The 23054-nt window shown below is 61.9% G+C and overlaps 1 protein-coding gene across 7 annotated transcripts in view; it reads left to right on the top strand.

Moving 5' to 3' along the window:
• LOC309873523 (uncharacterized protein) overlaps window positions 1-16410 on the top strand; it is a gene marked incomplete at both ends in the record, with an annotated part of 83551 nt that extends 67141 nt beyond the window's left edge. The window contains 4 exons of one of the 7 annotated variants that reach the window (XM_082749314.1): window positions 249-312; window positions 15335-15448; window positions 15629-15870; window positions 16309-16410. In XM_082749314.1, coding sequence (XP_082605440.1) covers window positions 249-312; window positions 15335-15448; window positions 15629-15870; window positions 16309-16410 — 522 coding nt within the window. Of the gene's footprint in view, window positions 1-248; window positions 720-15312; window positions 15871-16128 lie in introns of those variants that run through there. The other 6 variants (XM_082749309.1, XM_082749315.1, XM_082749311.1 and 3 more) reach the window with 6 other exon arrangements.
• Window positions 16411-23054: the final 6644 nt, after the last annotated feature.

Raw genomic sequence — 23054 nt, 5'->3', positions numbered from 1 at the left:
TACTTAATTGCAAAACAGTAAACATGCTAAGCGTGACCTAATTGTAGTGACTAATGTCATTATTTTAAGACTAAAACAAACAAACAAATTTCTCTGGGTAATGGCATAAATAGACACAAGGAAGTGAGCAGGTGCCTGGAGACAGCCGGCAGGTGTATAAAGGGCCCCGGCCCAGGAGGCCCCACACCTGAGCACCTGTCCTCTGCACCTGCTCCTCTGACCTGCTCTACTCTCAACCCACCAGAACCATGGGCTGCTGTGGTTGTTCCGGGGGCTGTGGCTCCGGCTGTGGGGGCTGCGGCTCCGGCTGCTGTGTGCCCGTCTGCTGCTGCAAGCCCGTGTGCTGCTGTGTGCCAGCCTGTTCCTGCTCCAGCTGTGGCTCCTGTGGGGGCTGCAAGGGGGGCTGTGGCTCCTGTGGGGGCTGCAAGGGCGGCTGTGGCTCCTGTGGGGGCTGCAAGGGCGGCTGTGGCTCCTGTGGGGGCTGCAAGGGCGGCTGTGGCTCCTGTGGCTCCTGTGGCTGCTCCCAGTCCAGCTGCTGTGTCCCCTGCTGCTGCCAGTCCAGCTGTTGCAAGCCCTGCTGCTCCCAGTCCTGCTGCTGCAAGCCCTGCTGCTCCCAGTCCAGCTGCTGCAAACCCTGCTGCTCCCAGTCCAGCTGCTGCAAACCCTGCTGCTCCCAGTCCAGCTGCTGTGTCCCAGTTTGCTGCCAGTGCAAGATCTGAGCTCCGACCAGAGACCCCCATGGCTGGGAGCTGTGAGCCAGTGTATTCAAGTGTCCCCCATCTCCTTCTACCAGTAGGTCCCCATCTCGTGTGTAAAACCAAATGCCACAGCATGTCTAAATAAAGTCTTTCTCTAAACCCAGAGATCTGTCCTCGCTGCTATTTTATCCAAGCTAACACGCAGAGATACCCTCCTGTGTCCCAGGCGTGTCCAACCGGTCTCCCCTCACGTGTATTCATGGGCCGCAGGGGCCGTGCTCGGGAGCGGGGCGGGCGACAGGTGGAGGATCCTCTCCAAAAATGAGCAGGAAAGGGCTAAGGGATGAAAATATGAACGGAAGAAGAAGTGATATGACCGGACGTCCACCTCGTCCACGATGGGATGGGAAACGGAAAATACTCTGGGGGAGAAAAAATCATGGAGAGAAGTTCTCCCAGCGCTAAAGAAAGACTTTATTTCTTTTGAGAGAAAGAAAGAAAGAGGGAGAGAGGAAGGGAGGAGGGAAGGAAGACCCTTTTGTGGAAAGGGCTGGAGAAGCAGCGAGCCGCCCGCCGCGTGTCGGTGGCGTGCGGACACAGCGAGGACGAGGCGGGACTCCCGGGTGGAGGGTCGCGGCCGCGGCAGCGAGCGCCAGGCTGGCCCAAAGGAGCCTTCAACAGGAAATATCATTTCCAAACAAAAATACTTGGAACCGGGAGTGGATGATAACGTGAGGGTGTCAAGAAACGTTCTCAGACAAACACGGAGTCTGGAGAATTATCCTACAAAACCGCTCTGCAAAAACACGAAATGATTAAAGAAAAATATCCAGTACAATAGAATGGGATGATCAAATATTTTTTCTTTACTGAACTCATTACCTTTAGGGAGAAAAAAGGTAAGAACCAGATAAGAAAAATTATAGTCTTGCATTTTCTGTGCAATAGTCACGTGTGGGGATAAAAATGAGAGTTGGCAAAGGCACGGGTTCTGTTACCTTGAAGACATAGACGCTGTTTGGTTTAAATTAAAAGTGAAGTGTAACCATGTAACCACCGTAAGAATAAAAACAATGTATACGTGCTAAGCCCGTAGGACCAAACTTGGTGCTAAAAACAATGTATACGTGCTAAGCCCGTAGGACCAAACTTGGTGCGTCTGCCTCCGCGGTACTGAGTAAGAAGCGGGACACGGACACAGGCCAGCGGCAGACACGACTGCGGAGGGCAGGAGCACGTCCCGGCCTGGAGGAGCCACTACAGGAGCGCGCATTGGCCCGCCGAGGCGACAGCTTAAACGAAAGGACCCCGCGCTGGGCGACCTGTGAGAGCCGCGGCGGGCTTGCCGGGCAGCTCCGAGGGGGGTCCGGGCAGCGGTCTCGGGAACAAGGCCCGGGCGGGGTTTCTGAGAGGTAGGGGTGAGCACGCAGAGCACATGTCCTGCCACCCTGAGGCAGAAGCGTGAGAAACCGAGTCACAAAAGTGGTAGCTAAATTACTCTGTAAACTCGGGGTTAAAGAGGCACTCACAGGCGGAAGTAGGAAATAATTAAAATAACGTTGATAAAAGCAGCGCTCTTCAGAATGAGCGGAGTGCAGCACGCGGAGCCCGTCCTCGCTGGGGAATGTACGATGATAAGTAAATAAACGCGGCATCGAATAAACCCATCACGAGTCACGAGTCGGGGGCCGCCTGCTCGGTCACTTTGCCGGCTCCTAATTAGCTCGTTCGTGTGGCGCCTACCAGAAGCTTCCGTGTGCACAGACGCGCATTCCGGACACAATCCCGTCACAGGCCCACGGTGTGCAAATGCCGCCTCCCAACCCGCGGCTTTTCTTGTTCTTTCCTGAGTGGCGTCTTTGTAACCATAACAGAACGTTAACTCGTCCGTGTTTTCTGTGACAGATGACACTTTGCTGCTGTGTCTGCGGAATCGCGCCCAGACGGAGGCCGGGAACGGCTTCCCCCGCGTCTCCTCCTGTCAGTCTTGCTCTCAGCCCTCACTCGCCTCCTCAAGCCTCCTGGCACTCACCTCCGAAGCCGCCCGAGGGGGCTCCCAGTGCGCCCCTTTGCACGGGCACATCCAGGTGCCTGCGCGGCGGAGGAGAAAAGGCCATTTTTTCCCCATCGAATTGCCTTTGCGCTTGTGGCGAGCGCTCACAGGCAGTAAACGCGAGGGTAATTTCTGGATTCCCGGTGCCGCCGCGCTCCTCCGGTGCGTCTACCAGCCCCCGGCACAGCCGCTTCTCAGTGGCCGTGACCACACGGCCAGTTCCGAGACCGGGAAGGGACCGGCCCCCTCTCTTTGTTCTTTGGAACTATTTGTCTCCACGGGGTCTTCTGTTTCCCTATCAACACGAGGGTCGGTTTGGGAACCTTTGCACATAGGCCTGCTGGGACAGCGACAGGGCTTTGAACTTCCGAGTCATTTCTGGGGTGAACTCCCGTTGCCCAGGAGCACGGCGTGCGCCCCACGTGCTGAGCCGTCCTCGTGTCGCCGGCCACGCCAGGGAAGCCAGCACGCGGTCTGGCCCCGACGCTGCTGCTGGAATCCTTATGTATCTTCCTCTTTGTATCGCCGTCACGAACGGAACCGGTTTCTTAATTCCATGTTCAGAGTGTTTGTCGCTACGCAACGACATTCAGTGGCCCTCAGTCTGGGGACGCGGGCACCCGCCGCCTCGCCGGCCTGGCGCGTCACCTGGGACAGGTGTGCACACGTGTGTCCGGCTGGGGGCTCTCTGTGGTTCAGGAATCTGTGGTTTGTCGTCTCTCAGGACTTTGGGGGAACCGTGGCCACTGTCCTTCAGGCACTGGCTTCCCCGTCGTGCTGCGGTTCGCACCGTCCTCTGCCACGGGCTCGGGGCACAGGCTCTCGCCCGCGTCCTGCTCTTGCCCGCATCTTGCCCGGGGCCGCTGGGGATTCCTGCGTTGTTTCCACGCGACCGTTTTCGGTGTGTTTTCATTTACCTGCTGGAATTCCTCCCCTGTGAGTGCATGTGTCCTGCTTCTCCCACCCCAGGTCCCGCCGCGGGCCGGTCTGTTTTTGTCACGTCCCTGTGGGAGAGCCTTGCCGTGTGCACATGCCCCATGCAGCTGCCTGACGACAGGCTTCCCGCCATCTGGGCATCTTTGGACCTGCCTCGCTGTCACTTCATAAGCCATCAGTGGCCTGTGATGCATGGCAGAGACCAAGGCGCCCGCAGACCAGAGCAAGGCTGTGTGGCCTGCGGCAGGGCCTCAGGGTAGGGGCCGTGTCTGGCTGCACGGCTCCCGCATCTGGGCCGCATCTCTGGCAGCGGTCACGGCCTCAGGCTTCCGCGTGGGGCCTGGACACCAGCTGGGGCTCCTCAGTGTCCACCACCCCCATCAGCGAGCCCGCCACTCCCGGGCCATGGAGTGGGGTGGCCTCCATGTCCTTGCTGGTCATTCACTCATTTATGCAACAGATTATTTATTGAGCATCCATGACGTCTGGGTGCCGAGCCAAATACGAGTTATTCCAGGAGGATAGACAAAAAACAACCTGCTTGGGTAATCCCAAAGCGTCTTGAACTGTTGATCTGTGAGTGTCTGGATCCTCAGCTGCAGAGGCTTGTAAGGTCGACACAGTTCCACGCCCAAACACTCCGAGCTCAATGTTTGGTGTTTAGAAGTAAGGGGAAGCCTGACTGGTTGCCAGTATCTTTGTCTTCTGAGAGATGTCCACCAGAGATGGCCACTGGCCCTCAGGTAAACGGGAAACGTTTGAAGAAAGCAGCTTCTATTATTTTTTTTTTTTTGCTGCCACAGCGCAGGGACAGGACGGAGGGTGACCGGGCGCGGAACGTCTAAGGGCAGGGAGGCCACGGCGAGCAAACACCCGTGTGGCACTCGACACCACAAACCAACAGACTTTTGTGTGCCGTGTATAGAAAACATGTGGCTTTCCCCATTCATAAGCGATAGGGAATTCCCAAGAGAAAAACTAAAATAGATGAAAACAATTAATTAAAAAAAAAGTCTTAGGAGTCGACTCGCCCCAAATTTAAATAAAGGGTGAGAAATCCTTTGTTTTATGCTTGGAAAGACTTTGCACTTGAGTTTTGCGAGTGCGAATCTACAAATTTCATTCCATCCCACTTAAGCGATGATTTCCATGTGACCAGGTTTCCCTCAGAGTCTCAGCAAAGAGTGTGTCCGCGGAGAGGCCTGGGCGGATTCGAAAGCAACATGAAAAGAAAGAATAACAAGAATCATTTTCCAAACAGACACGAGCGCGCGGACTCGGGGTCAGAGGCAAGTGAGGTGGCGCGGAACCAGGGGATGGATGGATGGACGGACGGACAGACGAGTGGCGCCCCAGTCGGCAGGATAGCCCGTGGCCACGACGGCAAGGCCATCGCCGTGATCACTAACTCATCGGGGGCAAGATGCCTGGGTCCCGACCGACACACGGCAGGAAGCTGAAGGCAACCAGAACCCACAGAGCCACACTTCCCTACGACATGTCCTGCAGGACACGGAGGGGTCGGCAAGACAGGCACGGATGCCGGGGTCCGCGGCTTGGCTCTTCCTCCGTGAACATCTCTCGGCCGCAGCCCCCGCAGACCAGAAAAACACATTTCAAGCAAATGTAACAGTGAAAATGTTGATATCCCAATCGCCACATTGGCTACATAAATCCCTAAATCAGAGACCGGCGCTGCACAGAAAAACATGCTGCGCACAGAGGGGCGGGTTTCCGGCGACAGCGCGGGCGACACCATGTGCCTCATGACGCTGGTGAGCGTAGGAAAGGGTTGTCGGGATTTTTCCTGCCTTGATCCATGCGGAATGAGCCCAGTTCCTATCAAAGCACAGGGACAATCTTTTTGTGGAAAGAGAAAAACCGATTCTAAAATTCATAGAAGACAAGAAAGCTAGGTCAGCTCCACTTTTTTTGTAAAGCAGAATCGGGTGGAGGGAACGAGCAGCGTGCTGAGCTCTGGGAAGCGGCAGCGACCGCGTGTGCGTCGGGAGGGGCGCGATGGAGCCCGCGGAGGGACCCAGAGGCACGGCTGACCCTGTGGCACACAGCTGGCCGGCGACAGAGGAAGGACGGGCTTTTCGGCAAATGGCGCTGCCGCAACCGGACGTCCGTGGAGGGGAGAGAAAGACCCCTGACCGGAACCTCACGCCACCTTATAAAAAGAGTGAACTCCAAGTGGATCATAAATTTAAACACAAAATAAAAGGCTTAAAACAATAGGAGAAAATCTTCAGGACCCGGCCCTGGGCAGAGCTCTTAAACGTAACCCCAAAAGCACGATCTGTTACAATATTTTTTAAATCTGTGAGTTAGACTTAGTCAGAATTAAAAACTTTCGTCCGGCAGAAAGAATGCCGTGAACTGCACCGGAATGAGAACTTTGGTCCTGCCGGAGGCCCCGCGCGCAGCCCGCGACCCCGCGACCGGGAGAAAGTACTCACAGCCACACCTGCGACCACAGACGCGCACCCGGACACAGAAAGGACAAGAACGACACGGGACGAAGACGGACGCGGAGACACGCCGGTGACAGGGTGGGAGGACGAGTAGACACACGGATGTGCACGACACTGGCTACCGGGGACCGGCGGGTCCGGCAGCGCCACAGGTCGCCGCCGATCGGCCGTCAGAGTCGCTCAGAGACGGACTCGGGACATCGGCCGGAGCTGCCACCGGCAGCCGGGGGATCGCGGCCACAGGAGCTGCTGGGACTGTGGAACGCGACCCCAGGGTCCCTGCAGGGTCATTGGACAGTTTCTTAAAAAATGAAACCTACACTCACCCCGTGGCTGGGCAGTTCCGCTCCCGGACACGCACCCTGAGAAACGAACAGGAAACCGCCCACGACGGCTCGTCGCAGCTGCCATATAGCCCAGCTGCAAACTAGCCTCCTGCACAGCTGACAGCGGGACACACGCTGCCCTGGAGACCGTAGACACACCTGTCACACGTACCACGGGGGACACACGACGACCTCGAAGGACCTCACCGCCATCTGCTCCAGGAAGAGAACCCCAACCTTGCGAGACCGCAGGCCGTGTGGTTCTGCCCACGCCTCATTCTCAGGACGACGCTGTTTTAGCCACAGGAGGCAGGTCACGGGTAGCAAGGGGGCCGTGACTGTGGCGGGATGGACAGTCGTGTCACTGAGTGCCACGTGACACAGGAGGCCACAGCGAGGCCAGCTTCCTGCCCGGACCTGGGTGCTAGCTGGCTGGGATGTCCCCTGGGGGGGATGGCTGAACGGAACACGAGTGTCCCTGTGTCGGAAATTCCTGCAAATCTCTAACTATTTCAAAATAAAGAGGTTCCTCCTAATGATGAGTATGAAGAGGAGAACACACCGCGTTCTCCCTCCATGTGAGAGAGAAGCAGCAGCAATGAACAGGTGAGAACTTAACCGACAGCAAAACCCCCAGGGAAGGCCACCAGAGCCGGCGGCCGGGGCTGAGGGGACGTCCAACGCTCCCACCGTTTCTGTCAAACAGATGACATGGACAGACCAGCCATGTGCGACGAACCAAACAGGGTTGACGTGAACTCTGCAGCAACCGCTGACTTCCCATTTGCGGCTGCGTCCTGCTCAGCGCCCTGCCCTCCGCAGAGGGGCCCGGGGTCCCGCAGGAGCCACGACCAGGTGGGGAACACGGCCAGGCTGCAGGGAAACCGACCACCCCAGCGGCTGCCCAGGGCCCAGACACTGTCCTTGGTGCTGCCACACAGCGGGAGGCCGTCTCGGCCCCTCCCCAAATGCCCACCTCAGACGGCAGGGCCCCCCCGCACCCCTCCCCTGCGTCCCCGCAGCCGCCCCCGGCCCTCCCCGGAGCCCGGACGCCGGGCAGCGCTCTCGGGGAAGCCGCCGGCAGCAGCCCCGGCCTCGGCCCTCGCGGGGCCCCGGTCCCCGCAGACCCCTCTCCCCAGAGAGAAGCTCCCCGCTCGGCCCGAGGTGGGTGGAAAGTCAGAATTGCTTCCTTAATTGGTATTTTCCAGTTGAGAGAACATCCTATGCTTTTTTCACTTGTGTCATTGAATTACCAAATGTTTTCGTTTTTGAGAAGACCTGAAATTGCGGAGATCTGGGGGATTTAGGGAAGGAATGCAAGACCAATTTTGCCTAATTACGAAATGTCTCGGCGGTCACTCTGACGTGTCCCAGAGTAGGCGATGCAGACCGCCGGGCCTCCCCGGGGGTGGGGGGCCCGGGCTCTGGCACAGACGCTTACCTGACGTCCCGGGCCCGAATCTGGTTTACATCGAGAAATCAGACTGTTTACAGGACACCGCGTCTGTCTCTCCCTCTCCTTCCCTTTCATTTGGGGTAATGTTCTGCAGGTCTGTGGGGTCCCCGGGGACCGTCTGCGCCATCACGCAAGGCTCGCCATCTCCGAAAACGGCCCCATCTGGGGGACGCATCAGCCCCCGGCCCAGCCACCCGGGTGGTCAGCCGCAGCCCGGGCCGGCCGTGCAGGTGGAGACAACGCAGCCGGCCGTCGGCCCGGGGAGCAGGCCCCAGGAGGAGGCCGGGAGGCCTTCACAAGCCCCCGCGACCAGCGTCGTGGCAGGACGCTGGACCCCATGGCCGAAGCCTCTGGGGCGTCCTGAGAGCAGAGGCTGGAGGGGGCGGCTGGACCCGGGGTTGTCCACAGACCGAGCGAGGGCCCCGTGCACTGGGGACCCGGGGTCCACAGCAGTGACAGCGACCGCAGGGGCGTGTGGGGGTCGGGGCAGCCCGAGAGGAACGGCCGGGGGTCACAGAAGGGGCCCTGGGAAGGCACGGCCACAGAGGGCTCACGGGGTTCCCGTCCCCTACGGCAGGCCCCAACCTCTCTCCTCCGCACCTGCCCGTCCGAGCCGCTCTGCCCTCGGACTGCTAGAACCATGGGCTTCCGGGCTGCTCCTGGGGCCGCTGGGCTGCAGGTGTGGCGAGAGACCCCTGCGGCTGTCCCCAGACTCCCGGGAACCCCTCCCCACCAGGCCAGGCGTCCACTGGCTGCACCCGGCCCCAGAGGCCGACCTCAGGCCCTCCTTCTCCGGGGGCTGGACCGCACCTCTCCTTCCAGTCCACGTCCCGCCACCGTCCCCTCCCCTGTGACAATCGCCCCCTTCCTCCTCTGTCACCTGGGAGCGCGGCCCCTCCCGCAGTTAGCTGGTCCTCTGTGGTCCTCGGGACATGCATTCTGCCCTCCCCGACCAGGGTCCCTGGGCCATGTGCTGCCTCCCCTGGGCCTAGTGTCCCTCTCACCCTCGGATGCCGGGCAGCATGACCGCAGGGGCCGGGGCGCCTGGGATCTCTGGACTCGGGCCCCCTCCTCACGCTCCTGGGGGCCAGTGCTCCCTCTGCAGACCCCCACTCTGGACCAGGGGACCCCTCCGGCCCCACACGCTGCCGAACGGGACGTCCTGGGGTCTCTGTCCTCAGGCTGCTGGACACGCCCAGGTGGTCCCATGCCCAGGGGCGTGACCCCACCGGTGCTTCAGACCCACGGCCGAGGGTCACAGAAGGGGCCATGGGAAGGCACGGCCACAGAGGGCTCACGGGGTTCCTGTCCCCTACGGCAGGCCCCGACGTCTCTCCTCCGCACCTGCCCGTCCGAGCCGCTCTGTCCTGTGGCTCTGACCAGACGGTTCGAGGTCTCCCGCTCAAGGCGGGGGTGGGTGGGGGTGTTCCCTTTTGCTCCTTTCCGGCGGGTCTGGTGCTTGAATCCTCAAGCTCTCCTGCAGGACGGGCGGCAAGCTTGCACGTCGCGCCGAGCTGGCCTTTTCCCGCACTCGGGCCTGGCGGCTGCGAACCCAGCTCGGGCGGTGTCTCAGAGCCTGTGTTTGCTTTAATGACGGAGCGGCACGTGCTCGGGGGGACGGAGGCCTACCGTGCCTCCGTGTGTGAAGTCGCGAGAGGAAGCTCCTGTCTTTTCTCAGCGGCCACGCGGACGGGCGGGCGGGGAGCGATAAACACGGGTCACCGGCGCTGATGCAGAGACGCGGTGCGCACGGTCGTGCGGGGGCTGAACCTGCCATCGCCCCTCCGGCCTGTCACGGCTGGGAAGGGCCCCTCTCTGTCATTCCGGAGCGCACACGCGTCCTGCAGGCCCCCGCCCCGCTGACCCACCGTGGCCCGCAGCGGCTGTCGGCGGCCGTGGGGAACACTAAGGCTCGTCTCGGTGTCCAGAACCGGTGGCTTTGTCCCAGAGAAGGTTCTCGAGGAAAAGCAATCCTTGGGCCGGTGGGACGCCGTGATTCTGGATGTACGACCGATGACCGCAGCCTGGCTGGAGGCCCGGTGTGTCCCCCTCTCCCATGGCCCCGCCCTGCCGTGGCCCAAGAGCAAATCACCAATCAGTTCAGGACATTGTGACCACCTCCAGGTCCTGGCCTGATGTCCCCCCGCCTTGGTGGCCCCAGCCCGGCTCTAGGCCTGCGGAGGAGTGGAGCTGGCTAAGGGCTGAGCGTGGGGAATCCAACACTGCCTTCCCATGCCCACAGTGCCCAGGCCCAGGTGTGCCCGTCCTGGGCTGTGCTTGCCGGGCTTCCAAGGGTCCCGACCCCAGGACTGAATCAGGCCCTCAGGGCAGGGCCCCAGGCACAGTGTGTGTAGGTGTTTGGAGCCGAGACTTTGTCCCCTGGCTTTGGCCACAGAGATCATGTCCATCGACCTTCTTCCTCTGCTGTTTACCCACTCCTCACATCTAGCATTTATGTGGCACCGACTGAGTGCAGAGCGGGGATGGGAGTTGCAGAGAAACATGGTTTCCACCCTGGCGGAGGGGCGTGGTGCACGCCGAGGCGGGAGGGGCTGGCCCCGGTTTCAGGTTGGTCTGGGTCCCGCTGCCTGGAGCGGAGCCAGCTGTCCTGATCTGATGCGGGGCGCGCTGTGGCCGGAACTGTGTCCTCTGCTACCACCATGGGGTGTCGGGACGTGGGGCCTCCGGCAGGTGATTTGGGGCAAATGAGGTCAGGAGGGTGCGTCCTGCCGTAGAATTCGTGTCCTTGCCGAAGCAGAGACCACTCACTGCCTCTCCTCAGGGAGGACCCTAGAAGGCGGAGGGGGTCCCCTCCGGAGCCTCCCTCCACTGACCCCCTGACCTCGGGCTTCGACCTCCAGGACTGTGAGCAGTGGACGGAGGGCAGGGCCTGTCTGCGGGGTCTCAGCTGAGTGAGCTGCTGGGACCATGTAGCCGGCATCGAAGGTGCTGTCCGGGGAGGGGGAGCTGCAGCGGGCCTTAGGAGGGACCAGGGCCCGGGAAGCAGGGGGCGCACGGCAACAGCAGACGTCATGCGGCCACCACCTTACGGTGGTGCGGCCGGCAGGTGCCTTCGTGACCGTGACTCCCCACGGCAGCCCCGAGAGGAGGCCGTCCATCCTGGGTCGTCCGTCAGCAACCGAAGCTAGAGGCTCGGGCCGTCGTCAGCGTCACCCAGCTTGGGGGACGAAGGGCCTTTCTCCATCCGAGCAGGCCGCCAGGTCGTCCACGGGGTCGGACTCCACGGCTGTTGGCCAGCGGAAAGAGTAAATTCTCCAGTCCGTGGGAAAGTTCGGGAGGGAGCCCCTCCTCCCCAGGGCCTTTCCTCAAGTCGGCTGTGGCCCACTAAGTTGATGGTGGAGGCGCGCCGGAGAGGAGGGGACAGACACCCAGGCCCTTAGCAGGCAGGACCCCGGCAGGGGAGCCCCCATGGCAGGTGGGAAGCAGGGGAGCCCACCCCACGGGGTCAGGGCTGAGATCTCAGCCAGCCCCACGCGACCCCCACCCGGGAGCCACGGGCACCCTGTCCCAGCACCGTCGGGGGCCTCCGATCCCACCTCACGCAGCCCGCTGCCTCCCACTCTGAGCGACCCGACGGGCGGGCGCGGCCCACACTTGCCCGGAGTCGCCCTCCCTGACCTCGCCCCGACCTCCGGCTGTGCCGGCTCAGCGGGTGGCCCCAGGAAGGCAGCCGCAGAAACCACATTTTAAGGATGTGCTGTTCGTTCTCAAGCAGCCTGGAAGGTGCTGAGGTCGGGAAGATGGAAACCTGCCAGCACGCTTCTGGGCGGTTTTGGTTCCGCGTGTCCCGCCCGGGGTGGCCAGCGGAGGAGAGCCTCCAGGCACGTCCGCCGTCCCTCCTGGCCCCCCGGGCACGCGGCTCCTTGGGAGGCAGGGGCACTCCCGCAGGCCCCAGACCCCCGAGGTCACCCTCCCCAGGCAGAGCCCGCGCAGGGAGAGGAGCTGCTGACCGCGGGGACCGCGCATGTGCAGATGCTGCCACCAGGTGGCGCCCCCCGGAGCGCGCGGAGCCGGGCCTGCACCTGCCCGAGGGATGCGCGCGTTCACGGCGCGCGTTCACGGCGCGGGGGGCGGGGCGCGATTCGGTGTGGGCACCCGGTGCAGGAGGGCAGGGGCGGGGCTGCGGGGCACCCAGAGACGGTGAAGGCCTGTGCCAGGGGCCCGCGGCCAGTGCCCGGGGAACCCAGGGGAGCCTGGAGGGACGGCGGGTGCTGTGGTGACCCAGAGGGCGGCCAGCCCCCCAGACCGCCCAGGGCGCCCGCACAAGGAGCTGCCTGACCCGCAGGGGGGTCCTTGCTCTCCCCACGCTCCCCTGCCCCGTCCCTGCCTGGGGGAGCACAGTCAGCCCTGGGGCAGCACGGCAAGGTCAGCCGGCCTCAATACCCAGCTCGGCAGGAAAGGGAGGGACCCAGTGGGGCTACCCCAAGGCCTCTCCTGGGCGGAGGACGGTTGGCTCCGGGCTGTCCTGGCCTCTGAGCCCCTGGCAGGCCTGCCCCCCTCTCAGGGTGTGTGCAGGCCCGGCCTCACGGGCGCCAGCGGGCCAGCATGGGGCTCCCACGCCTTCTGCTCCCACCGCTTCTTCCCACTCACCGTGTTCCTCCAAGCACCCTGCCCTCAACCCTCAGGCCTGCCGAGGATTCGGGAGGCATGGGGGGCAGCTGTGCCAGGGGAGCGTGGTGGGTGCTGGGGACTGGGCAGTGCTCTAGGGGGGCATTGGAGGATGGGCTGTGCTCTGGGGGGTGCAGGTTGTGCTGGGAGGAACAGGGACCATGCCAGACCGCGGACCCCAGAGTCCACGGAGAGCAAGGGTAAGCGGACACCTGCGCTCCTGCTGGGAGGCTGGGGCCTGTGGCTCTATTTTTGTTTCATTCACTGGCACCTGGCAAACTCCCCTTCCCTCACCGAGTCCCCCCTTACGGACAAACAGAGGCCCAGAGAGGGTCCAGGATGGCTCAGGTCCGACGGCTAGAGGGAGTGGAGATGGAGATTGCACTGTCTGTGGCTCTACAAGGGATGCGGTTCCAGCCATGAGGCCTGTGGCCCCCCCAGGACATCCTGCAGCTCCCGGCCCATCCTGAGAGGCTGTGGGCAGGGGTGGGCACAGACGCCTCTGCTGGGGGCGGGTGGACGCACAGGCCGGCGGATGGGGGAGGGCCTGGTCTCCGCTCTCCGGCACCTTCCGGACTCTGCATTTCTGTCTCACGGCCGTCGCCCCCCACATGGAAGGGAAGCCATGAGGTGTTTGTTTGTCTTCCTCTGGCTCATCTCAGCAAACGTCCTCCCCGTTTATCCGCGCTATAACGTGGGCCAGAATTCCTTTTTTCTTTAAAGGCGGGTGACCTTCCCTTGCGTGCACGTCACACTTCCTTTACTTCCATCCACCGACGGGCACGTCGGTGGGTCCGAGTCTTGGCTGCTGTGAACGATGCTGCGGCGAAGGGCGCCGCAGACCTCGCTGTGAGAGGGAAGGGGTTCCCTCCCTGCAGGTGCACACCCCACAGAGGCCCCGGGCTCGCAGGGCCGTCCTGGGCTTGCCAGGCCGCACCGGTTTGCATCCCCACCGGCCACACGCGGGAGCCCGTCTGCTGCAACCCTCGCCGGCACGTGTCGTCTCTTGGCTTTCGGACGGCGGCCGTCCCGGCAGGTGTGAGGCCACCGCCGCTCCTGACTTCTTTGAAGATTTTATTCATTTGACAGAGACGCAGCGAGAGTGGGAACACGAGCAGGGGGAGGGGCGGGGGAGCAGACTCCCCGCCGAGCAGGGAGCCCGATGCGGGACTCGATCCTAGGACCCCGGGATCACGACCCGAGCCGAAGGCAGACGTCCGACGACGGAGCCCCCCGGGCGCCCCATCTGCTCTTGAATTTCTTCCGTTTTCAGACCAGGGCCTCTGCAGCTTCCTTTCGCAGAGGTCCCGTGGATTTGGAAGCTGGTCCTCAGTCTGTGCCCCCTTCGGGGCGGGGACCCTCCACGTCTGCCCTCTGCCCTTCTCCCCTGTCGCGGGCCTCCGAGGACACCTCACTGGCACGCCTCTGCCCCCCAGCATCTGAAGGACCGCCATCAGCGACACCGTGTCGGACAGTCATGTTCGGCTGCCCAGGGTGGCGTTCCTGGGCTCATGGCTGCGTCCTGCACCTGGGGTGGGAGCAGGGCCTCGTCCACAGCGTGGGCCCCCCTTGCCAATCCAGCCTGACGGGAGCAGGGGCCCCTCAGCTGCTGGCGCCGTGGCACGCTGCCGTTGCTTCCTCGCTCTACGGGCCCACTGGGAGCGCGTCCGATCTTGCAAGAGGTAAACAAAATACCACCTCCAAGCCCTAAACAAGCGATTCCTGAGCCAGCCAGTCCTGCCCTGTCCTAACCCTGAGTGCCACCCTGATTCTGAATTCTGTCCTGATCCCGAGTCGTTTCCTAGTCCTGGGTCCTGTCCTGACCTTCAGTTCTGTTCTTCCCAGAGGCGACAGGCAGGACAGGACTGACCGGTCCAGAGCATTTCCCTGGACTCCATCCCCTGTGCCTTCTGTGGACAGTCCCTGGGCTTTCACGGTCAGGGCAGCACCAGGGGGACGTCAGGAACATCATGAGACGGTGCAGGGGATTGAACCGTGTCCTTCTGGAACTTCAGAATCCGCCCTCATTGGGACATCAGGTCTTTGCAGGCGGAGCCAAGCTGAGGTTGTCCCGGACAAGGTGACGACCTAACTGAAGGCCGGTGTCCTCGTGAGAGCAAAGAGGAGAGGTGAGGTGCAGACGCACGGGGAGAAAGGCCACGTGAAGAGGGGTCCGGCTCCAGCGCGACGCAGGGCGCGTCAAGGATGCCGGCAGCCCCAGGAGCCGGAAGAGGCAGCAACGATCCTCCCGCAGAGCCTCAGGGAGCCCACGACCCTGCTGACTCCACCGAGGACCTGCGGCCTCCAGACTGCGGGAGCAGGAACGTCTGCTGTCAAGCCCTCCACCTGTGGCCGCCTGCTCTGGAGCCCCAGGGGACCAATACAGGTCGCTGAGATGAACCCGGCCTCCAAGCCAAGAGCCCTGCTCCCATCACCTTCCGCGGACACACGGACGGCTTTCCCGTCTGTCAGGGAGCACATGAGGGGACACGGTGGACTGAAGGAAAAATGCAAAACTACGACAGCACTGAGGTTATTTTCAGATGAAAAACAAACAAACAAATACGATTTCCCTGGGAGAGTGGCACAACAGGAACCAGGAAGTGACCGTGTGTCCAGCACCTCACCTGACCCTGGGCAGGGGTATAAAGGGCTCCCGGCCCAGGAGGCCCCACACCTGAGCACTGTCCTCCGCACCTGCTCCTCTGACCTGCTCCACCCTCAACCCACCAGAACCATGAGCTGCTGTGGCTGTTCCGGGGGCTGTGGCTCCGGCTGTGGGGGCTGCGGCTCCGGCTGTGGGGGCTGCTGTGTGCCCGTGTGCTGCTGCAAGCCCGTGTGCTGCTGTGTGCCAGCCTGTTCCTGCTCTAGCTGTGGCTCCTGTGGGGGCTCCAAAGGGGGCTGTGGCTCCTGTGGGGGCTCCAAAGGGGGTTGTGGTTCATGTGGGGGCTCCAAGGGGGGCTGTGGCTCTTGTGGGGGTTGCAAGGGTGGCTGTGGCTCCTGTGGGGGCTCCAAGGGGGGCTGTGGCTCTTGTGGGGGTTGCAAGGGTGGCTGTGGCTCCTGTGGGGGCTCCAAGGGGGGCTGTGGCTCTTGTGGGGGTTGCAAGGGGGGCTGTGGCTCCTGTGGGGGTTGCAAGGGGGGCTGTGGCTCCTGTGGCTGCTCCCAGTCCAGCTGCTGCAAACCCTGTTGCTGCTCTTCAGGCTGTGGGTCATCCTGCTGCCAGTCTAGCTGCTGCAAACCCTGCTGCTCCCAGTCCAGCTGCTGCAAACCCTGCTGCTCCCAGTCCAGCTGCTGTGTCCCCTGCTGTTCCCAGTCCAGCTGCTGCAAGCCCTGCTGCTGCCAGTCCAGCTGCTGCAAGCCCTGCTGCTCCCAGTCCAGCTGCTGCAAACCCTGCTGCTCCCAGTCCAGCTGCTGTGTCCCCTGCTGCTCCCAGTCCAGCTGCTGCAAGCCCTGCTGCTGCCAGTCCAGCTGCTGCAAGCCCTGCTGCTGCCAGTCCAGCTGCTGCAAACCCTGCTGCTCCCAGTCCAGCTGCTGTGTCCCCTGCTGCTCCCAGTCCAGCTGCTGCAAACCCTGCTGCTCCCAGTCCAGCTGCTGCAAGCCCTGCTGCTGCCAGTCCAGCTGCTGCAAGCCCTGCTGCTCCCAGTCCAGCTGCTGCAAACCCTGCTGCTCCCAGTCCAGCTGCTGTGTCCCCTGCTGCTCCCAGTCCAGCTGCTGCAAGCCCTGCTGCTGCCAGTCCAGCTGCTGCAAGCCCTGCTGCTGCCAGTCCAGCTGCTGCAAACCCTGCTGCTCCCAGTCCAGCTGCTGTGTCCCCATCTGCTGTCAGTGCAAGATCTGAGATGCTGACCACAGACTCAGGTAAGCTTAGGGTCCCCAGGAAGGCTTCCTTCCTCATTTCCGCTCTGGGCTGCTCTCGACCCAGGGACAGTTTTCTCTGAATCCTAAGGATGGAAATGACCCTGTCATAGTCCTTGGTTTATCCTGTGACCCCCTTTGCAGTTACTTATCAGGAGGACCTTGTCCTCCTCACCCCATCCCTCCCGGCATCCAACACCTGCACCCTGAAATTTCCTCCACAAGCACTTACCTCCGTGTCTGCTGGCTCCTGGTGACCCTCACTCTTTGTCCCTTCTCGTCGTGGTCACCACGGAGCCAGTCCTGCAGCCACGATCAGAACTAAGGGTGCAAGCTCTAGCTGAAACTCTTAGGGTCCAATTGGGTCTTCAGTCCCTTTAAATAAAATGTTCTGCACCTGCCAGCCTTGTTCTCATTGTGGTTCTTTCCCTAACGTCTTCGTCATTGGACTCTGCTTGTCCATTGTCTTGCACCTGCTGTGTCTCAGGCTCTCTGCTCCGCCCTGGGTGCACAGCAGAAAGGGAAACAAAGACCCTCGGCCCCAGCCCTGCTCCGGGAGGGGGCAGCCCACTGTTCTCCAGCAAGGCCGGTGGTCATGGCTTCTGCATCTCCGGGGCTGAGCCCGGCGTGGAGCGGGCACACACCTGGGGGAGACCCCAGCTTCACTGCTAACCCCTCCCTCCGGCGGCATGTCCTGCTCGTGACCAGGACAGAAGCTCTAGCTGGTGCCACGGGCTTCAATTTATGCAAGACGGCGGGCGGACAGAGGCGTCACGGCAGGGGCACGTCCTCCGTGCTGGGAGGCGACAACTGCCCCACGTCTCGCGGACCAGCCTTGGGTGTCAGAAACGATGCATCTTTCTGCCTGGCTGTCCTCGGCCAGGCGTGCACTGTGCAGGCCAGAGGTGCCGCTTCATCTGGACCTGATGCAGCAGCTCCCTTCATCTGAGAACCGTGGTCAACCGACAGGTAGCCGACTTCTGAGTGTCCTGTGCTGGGCCGCATGGGAACTTATTGGGCGTCACGTGCCAAGCCGGGGAATGTTTGTATACTGTGTCCCAACTGATCGTTAAAACAACAGGCAACCAGGATGGAAAGGAATTTTCCTGAAGCTACAGAGCCAGTAAGCCCGTAGCTGGCTTCTAAGCTGCGTCACTCCGTCCCCAAGGCCTGATGCTGGCCTGCCCTGCTGGGGTGCTAGCGGAGGCACCCAGAGGGTATAGATTATCTCAGGCGTTCTGCAAGAGTATGACCCCCAAAGGAAAGCTCCAGGACGTCATGGTCCCGGGCCCAGCAAGACGACAGCCAAGGAGCCTGGTTTTTGCTGTGATCTCCCTAGCCATCAAGAGGTGCCACACAGGCCTATCGCCGAGGAGAGGGAGCAGAGAGGTTCACAGGGCATCACCCTCATGACATGTCAGAGTGAGGAGTCACACGGGGTGATGGGCCCCAGAGCAGAGGGCGCCCTACAGGGCGTGGGGTCCCCAGGCCGGCTTCACCGAGACATGAAGGACCAAGTCACAGGCCTGATTCGGAAGAGCAGCACTTCTGCAAGTCTAAAGCTGGATGCATTCACCCGCAGGACAATGAACTTGAAGTCAATGTCCCCGCAACGCGTGACTGGTCTGACATAGAGCAAGGGTGTGACTTACACAGTCCCGAGTGTGAGGCCTAATTTTATGTGTCTGCTTGGCTGGGCCATGGCGCCCAGATATTTTGGTCAAACGTTATTCCTGAAGCATCCATGAGAGTGTTTTGGGATGAGATGCTATTTCAATCTGTGGACTTTGAATAAAGCAGATGATGGGCCTTGGTGTGGGTGGGCCTTGTCCAATCAGTTGAAGGCTCGCATAGAACAAAAGACAGACTTCCCCAAGCAACAGGGAATTCTGCCAGTGGACAGCCTCTGGGTTCCATCAGCAATTTGGGCTCCTACTGATTTGCCAGCAGAAGGCCTTCATCTTCACACCCGCTTCCCACCTGAGTCTCCGGGGCTGGACTTCCCACCCAGACTTCGGGCTCTCCCCGCCTCCACAGCGGCATGAACCAATTCCTTAGAATAAGCGTCTTTCTCTATCCACACATCCTGTCGGATCCATCGCTCTGGAGAACACTGCCCAGTACACTGCCCGGTGGCCGCAGGGACGCTGCCCGCAGACGGGTGTGGCCAGCCCGAGCCCCTCCCACGGGATGCCATCCAGGTCAGGGAGGCCAGAGTTCAACTAGCCCGAGCTGGGAAGGATGCCCGTCCCGTGCGAAGACTCGGACACTTCCCCTCAGCAGGTGTACCCGCCTGGCGGGACCACGCCGGCCTCCTGGGGTGCTCGGCCAGGGGAAGATGTCCGTGAGCTTCGGAGAGCCCGCGGGACAGGCGTCAGCCTCAACATCAAAGTCTCCGCGGGGGCGTGGGAGCGGGCACGTCCGCCGCCTCCCAGCCCTCGGTCTTCCTTGCCCTGTCCCCCGGGGCGAGAGGGCGCAGCCTGGGAAGTCTGCGGAGGAGAGCAGGGGGGCGGGGGAGGGGGACCTGCTGCCCTCGCGGGGAAGACCTGGTTCTTCCAGGCTGCGCCCCAGAAACACCAGAAGGCACACAACCCGAAAAATCCTGGATCCTTAAATCTTTAAAGAAATGTAGCTGTGGGGTAATAAGCAAAATCCTTTTCAGTCTTCAGCTGGACGTATTAAAGTAGGGCGGTCACGGTCACAGTGAAGCAAACGCGGGGGTGGGTGTGGAGAAGAGTGACCGCCTGGTCCCGGGCGTGCGCGGGCGCTGCTGGCACGGACCCGAACATGTTTGCTTCTTGCTGCTGCCGCACCGTGTGGAAGTGAAGCCACGGGAGACGGGGCCCCGGGCAGTAGCGCTCACTGGCCTTTCCCAAGCCCTCCTAGAGCCGCCCTCTGATCAGGAACATTCCGGCACCTCAGGAGTCACTGCCCTCAGCCCTGGAGGGCCGCCCCCTGACTTTCCTAGGTGCCTGTGGGCGCTGCCCGTTCGCTACTGAAGGTCAGTGCAGCCGCAGGGTTCACGGGCGCTCTCCGGTGACCCCCATGGGCTCGTACCCCAGACTTTGGAAGGAGGCAATGGCCCTGCACGGTGGGCGCCTGCACGCGGCTGGCACTCCCAGAGGCAGGGACAGTGGACCCCCACCCATTGTCCAAAGGAGAGCGTGGGGAGCGTCTGAGGTCCGGGTGTGAGAACGTGTCCCCTACCCCCCTTCTCCCCCCAAGGGACATCTTCAGGCCCTACAGCAGCCTCGAAACCCGGGGCTGGGGGCAGGATGAGGGGTGCGGACAAAGTGCGGAGGGCCACCCGCTTCGCCGCCACGGGGCGGGGTCCAGAGCGGAGCTGAGCCGGGGCAGGGAGGGAGGCACCCGTCTCGGTTCAAACACCCCAGACTCACGGTTTGTACCAGCTTTTAGTAGGTTTTTATTGAACAAATGTCACTTCATTTGAGATGACAATTGAGCCATTGCCAAAGACTGAGTGACCGTTGATATTTTCTGTTCCCGCGGGGGCGATCTGTGTAGCTCCGGTGATGTCCTGCTGAGGGCACAGTCCCCGTCCCTTTATTACTAAGTGACCTCTTAAGATCACCATGCGCTCCCCAAAGGCTAGACGTTTGGTGAAGAAGTTGAAGAAGACAAACGTCCCTTGCAAAGGGACAGGTCGGTGACCCCCACCCCCAACGCTGGCTTTCCCTCCTGCCTTCGGCGAGAACAGGACGGAAGGACTGCATTACCATCCCCCGTGCGACCGGACTCAGCGACTCCCGCCGGCTCCTTGGTTCTCCTGCGCGCTACGCTTCCGACTCGGGCTCACAGAAGTGTCTGCGGCTCTGCTCCCAACGTGCCGCCCCTGCACGCGCTGCGCATTTGGGTCCGTGAGGGACCGAGCCTTCATTCCGTACAAACGTGGGCTCCGGCCTCGGCGGTGCGGCTGCAAGCTGCTCCTGTCCCCCAGCGGGCTGCCTTTGTGCCTCCGTCGGAGCTCGGGCGACTTCGAGGGTGTCCAGACCCGGCGCCCGCGCCCCGCACCGCCCTACGCACGACCGGCCAGGGCCCGTGTAGCTAACGTGGGCTTAAAGTCGGGGAACACCTTCCTCCCGCTTCATTTCCATCTTCAGAGTTGTTTCGGCTTCCGGCCGCACGTGTCACCACAGACTTCATTTTGTCTTTATCCACCAGAGAATTCCGCTAAGGTTTTTACCGGAATCCCACTAAATCCGCCCACGAGGGTGGGGCGCGTGGACACGGTTCTGGTGTTGGATCTTCCCACCCGCACGCCCGTCCCTGCAGCCGCTTGGTGGGGCGTCTTTGGTTTCCTTCGTGTCACGTGGAGCAGACCAATTCTGACTGCGTTTAACTGGGTTTTACCTAAATATTTCATTTGGGGAGTTATTTTTCTTAAGATCTTATTTATTTATTTGACAGAGATCACAAGTAGCAGAGAGGCAGGCAGAGAGAGAGGAGGAAGCAGGCTCCCCGCTGAGCAGAGAGCCCGATGCGGGACTCGATCCCAGGACCCTGAGATCATGACCTGAGCCGAAGGCAGCGGCGTAACCCACGGAGCCACCCAGGCACCCTGAGGGGAGCTATTTTTTGAAAAACAGACGTTATTTATTGTAAAGTAGACTTTCTTTTTTAGAATAGTGTTTGGTTCGCAGCAAAATTAGGAGGAAAGTAGACACATGGCCACGCACCCTTCTTCCCGCACAAGCCTCCCACTTCCCACGCCCCCACCACGAGGTGTGCCCGCGACCCTGCACGGACACGCCGTCCTCACCGGAAGCCCACGGTTTACACCAGGGTTCACTCTCAGGGTTGCATGGGGGGTTTTTTTGTGGAAAAAAGAGTCAAATTTTAACTCTAACCGACCCAACTGCGTCCAGGACCGTCTCCAGAGCCCAAGACGACAGGAACATGAAGAAATGCTCCTGGAGAAGGAACAGGCCTGTACCAGCCCCGGTGCGGCTGAGGGGCAGGCCCGGAGCAGCCCGTCTGCCAGGCTGGTTCTGTCTCCCACGCGGGGCTCTCACCCCGAGGGGACGGCTGGGCATGTGCCCCCAATGCAGGGGACTCTTGAGAAGTCACTGATGGGGCAACCGTTGTGGACTGGGCTGTGTGTGCCCCCCAGATTCACGTGTTGAAGCCCTAACTCCATGGTCTCAGAATGGGACCTCATTTGAGAGGTAATCAGGTTAAAACGGTCCCCAGGGTGTCCCTGATCCCGTGGGACCGGGGTCCTTACAGGAAGAGGGGATCAGGACACAGACCTGCATGGAGGGGCGACCCCGTGAGGACCCAGGGGGAGCACGGCCGTCCGCACACGAGGAGCGAGGCCTCAGGGGACCCCGCCCTGCCCGCCCTGCACCGCGGGCGTCGGCCTCCGGGACCCGAGGGACAGCCCACGGTGCTGGGACGGCCCCCATGACAGGGCGCGGCCCGGCCCGCAGCGTCCACAGCGCCGAGGCCAGGACAGCACGCGGGGGAGGCAGGGTAGCCCGAGCACAAGGTCGAGGACGGGCTCCGGACGAAAGGACAGGGGACGGTGTTCTCAGCAGGCGTGGGCGGAGGGCGTCCACGCGCGAACGAGGTCTGGGGCGCACGTCCTGCGCCAAATGCAGAAACCCCTCCACGCGGGTCCCGGGTCGGAATGCAAAGTGTGATAGAGACTCTCCATGACCCCGGTTGGGCAAAACGTCTCCGCTATGGTGCCGCAGACTGAAAACGTGCACCGGGCCACCTCAGCCCGCAGCCCCGGCTCGGAGGGCACCGCTGGGAGGAGACGCCCGAGAAGGCGCACCGCCGCGCCCCGACCACACGCGCTCTCCCCGGCCGCAAGACGGAAGCAGCGGTATGAAGCCGTGGGCTGAGGACGTGAAGGGGCCCCTCCCCAAAGGGGCCACGCGGATGGCCAGGGACGCGGCGGGGGGGCCGACGTGGCCAGTGAGGAGGGACACGCACGTGAGAGCCGCGGGCAGGGACACGCTGCGGACTTCGCAGAGCGGCTGGAATGAACGCAGCCGACGCCGGCTCGGGCGCGGACGGAGCCGCTGGCTGGAGTGCAGCGGGGACTGTGCCTCGCGGGATGGCCTGGGCGGATCCTCCTAGAATGGACACACGCCTCGTGACTCAGTCGTGCTCACAGACACTGATCCGAGGGGAGAAGAAGTCCATGTCCACTCACTACCTGCGTGAGGGTGTTGATCTGTGACCACCGACAGGCAGGGGCGCTGGGACGGTCCCTCGGCCTGGGGGTGGACACGCGGCGGGACAGCCGCATCGGGGACCTCTTCGTGCCGCCTGCCACAGTAGGAGGGGCTCAGGGGCGTTATCGAGACCGAGAGCAGACAGACTGGAAAGGGGACGGGTTGCATGATGCCATTTTGATGGTGTTTTGGAAAAAGCAAGGTTTTGGGGACAGAAAAGTCATCAGTGATTGCCAGGGCCTGGGGTGGGGGGACGCCTTGACCACAAGATGGCACGGGGGGTTTTTTGTGATGTGGATCTGCTCTGCATCTTGGCTCTGGTGGGGGGTGGGTGTCCATAGATGTGTCAAAACTGAAAGGTCGGGGGACTTTACTGTATGTAAATCATACATTAATTTTTTTATGGAAAAAGAAGTCCGAT

This window comes from Mustela nivalis (assembly GCF_964662115.1).
Source record: "Mustela nivalis genome assembly, chromosome: 9".
NCBI lineage: Eukaryota > Metazoa > Chordata > Mammalia > Carnivora > Mustelidae > Mustela > Mustela nivalis.
Note: the sequence above shows the minus strand (reverse complement) of the source record. Positions and strands in the feature narration are given on the sequence as shown.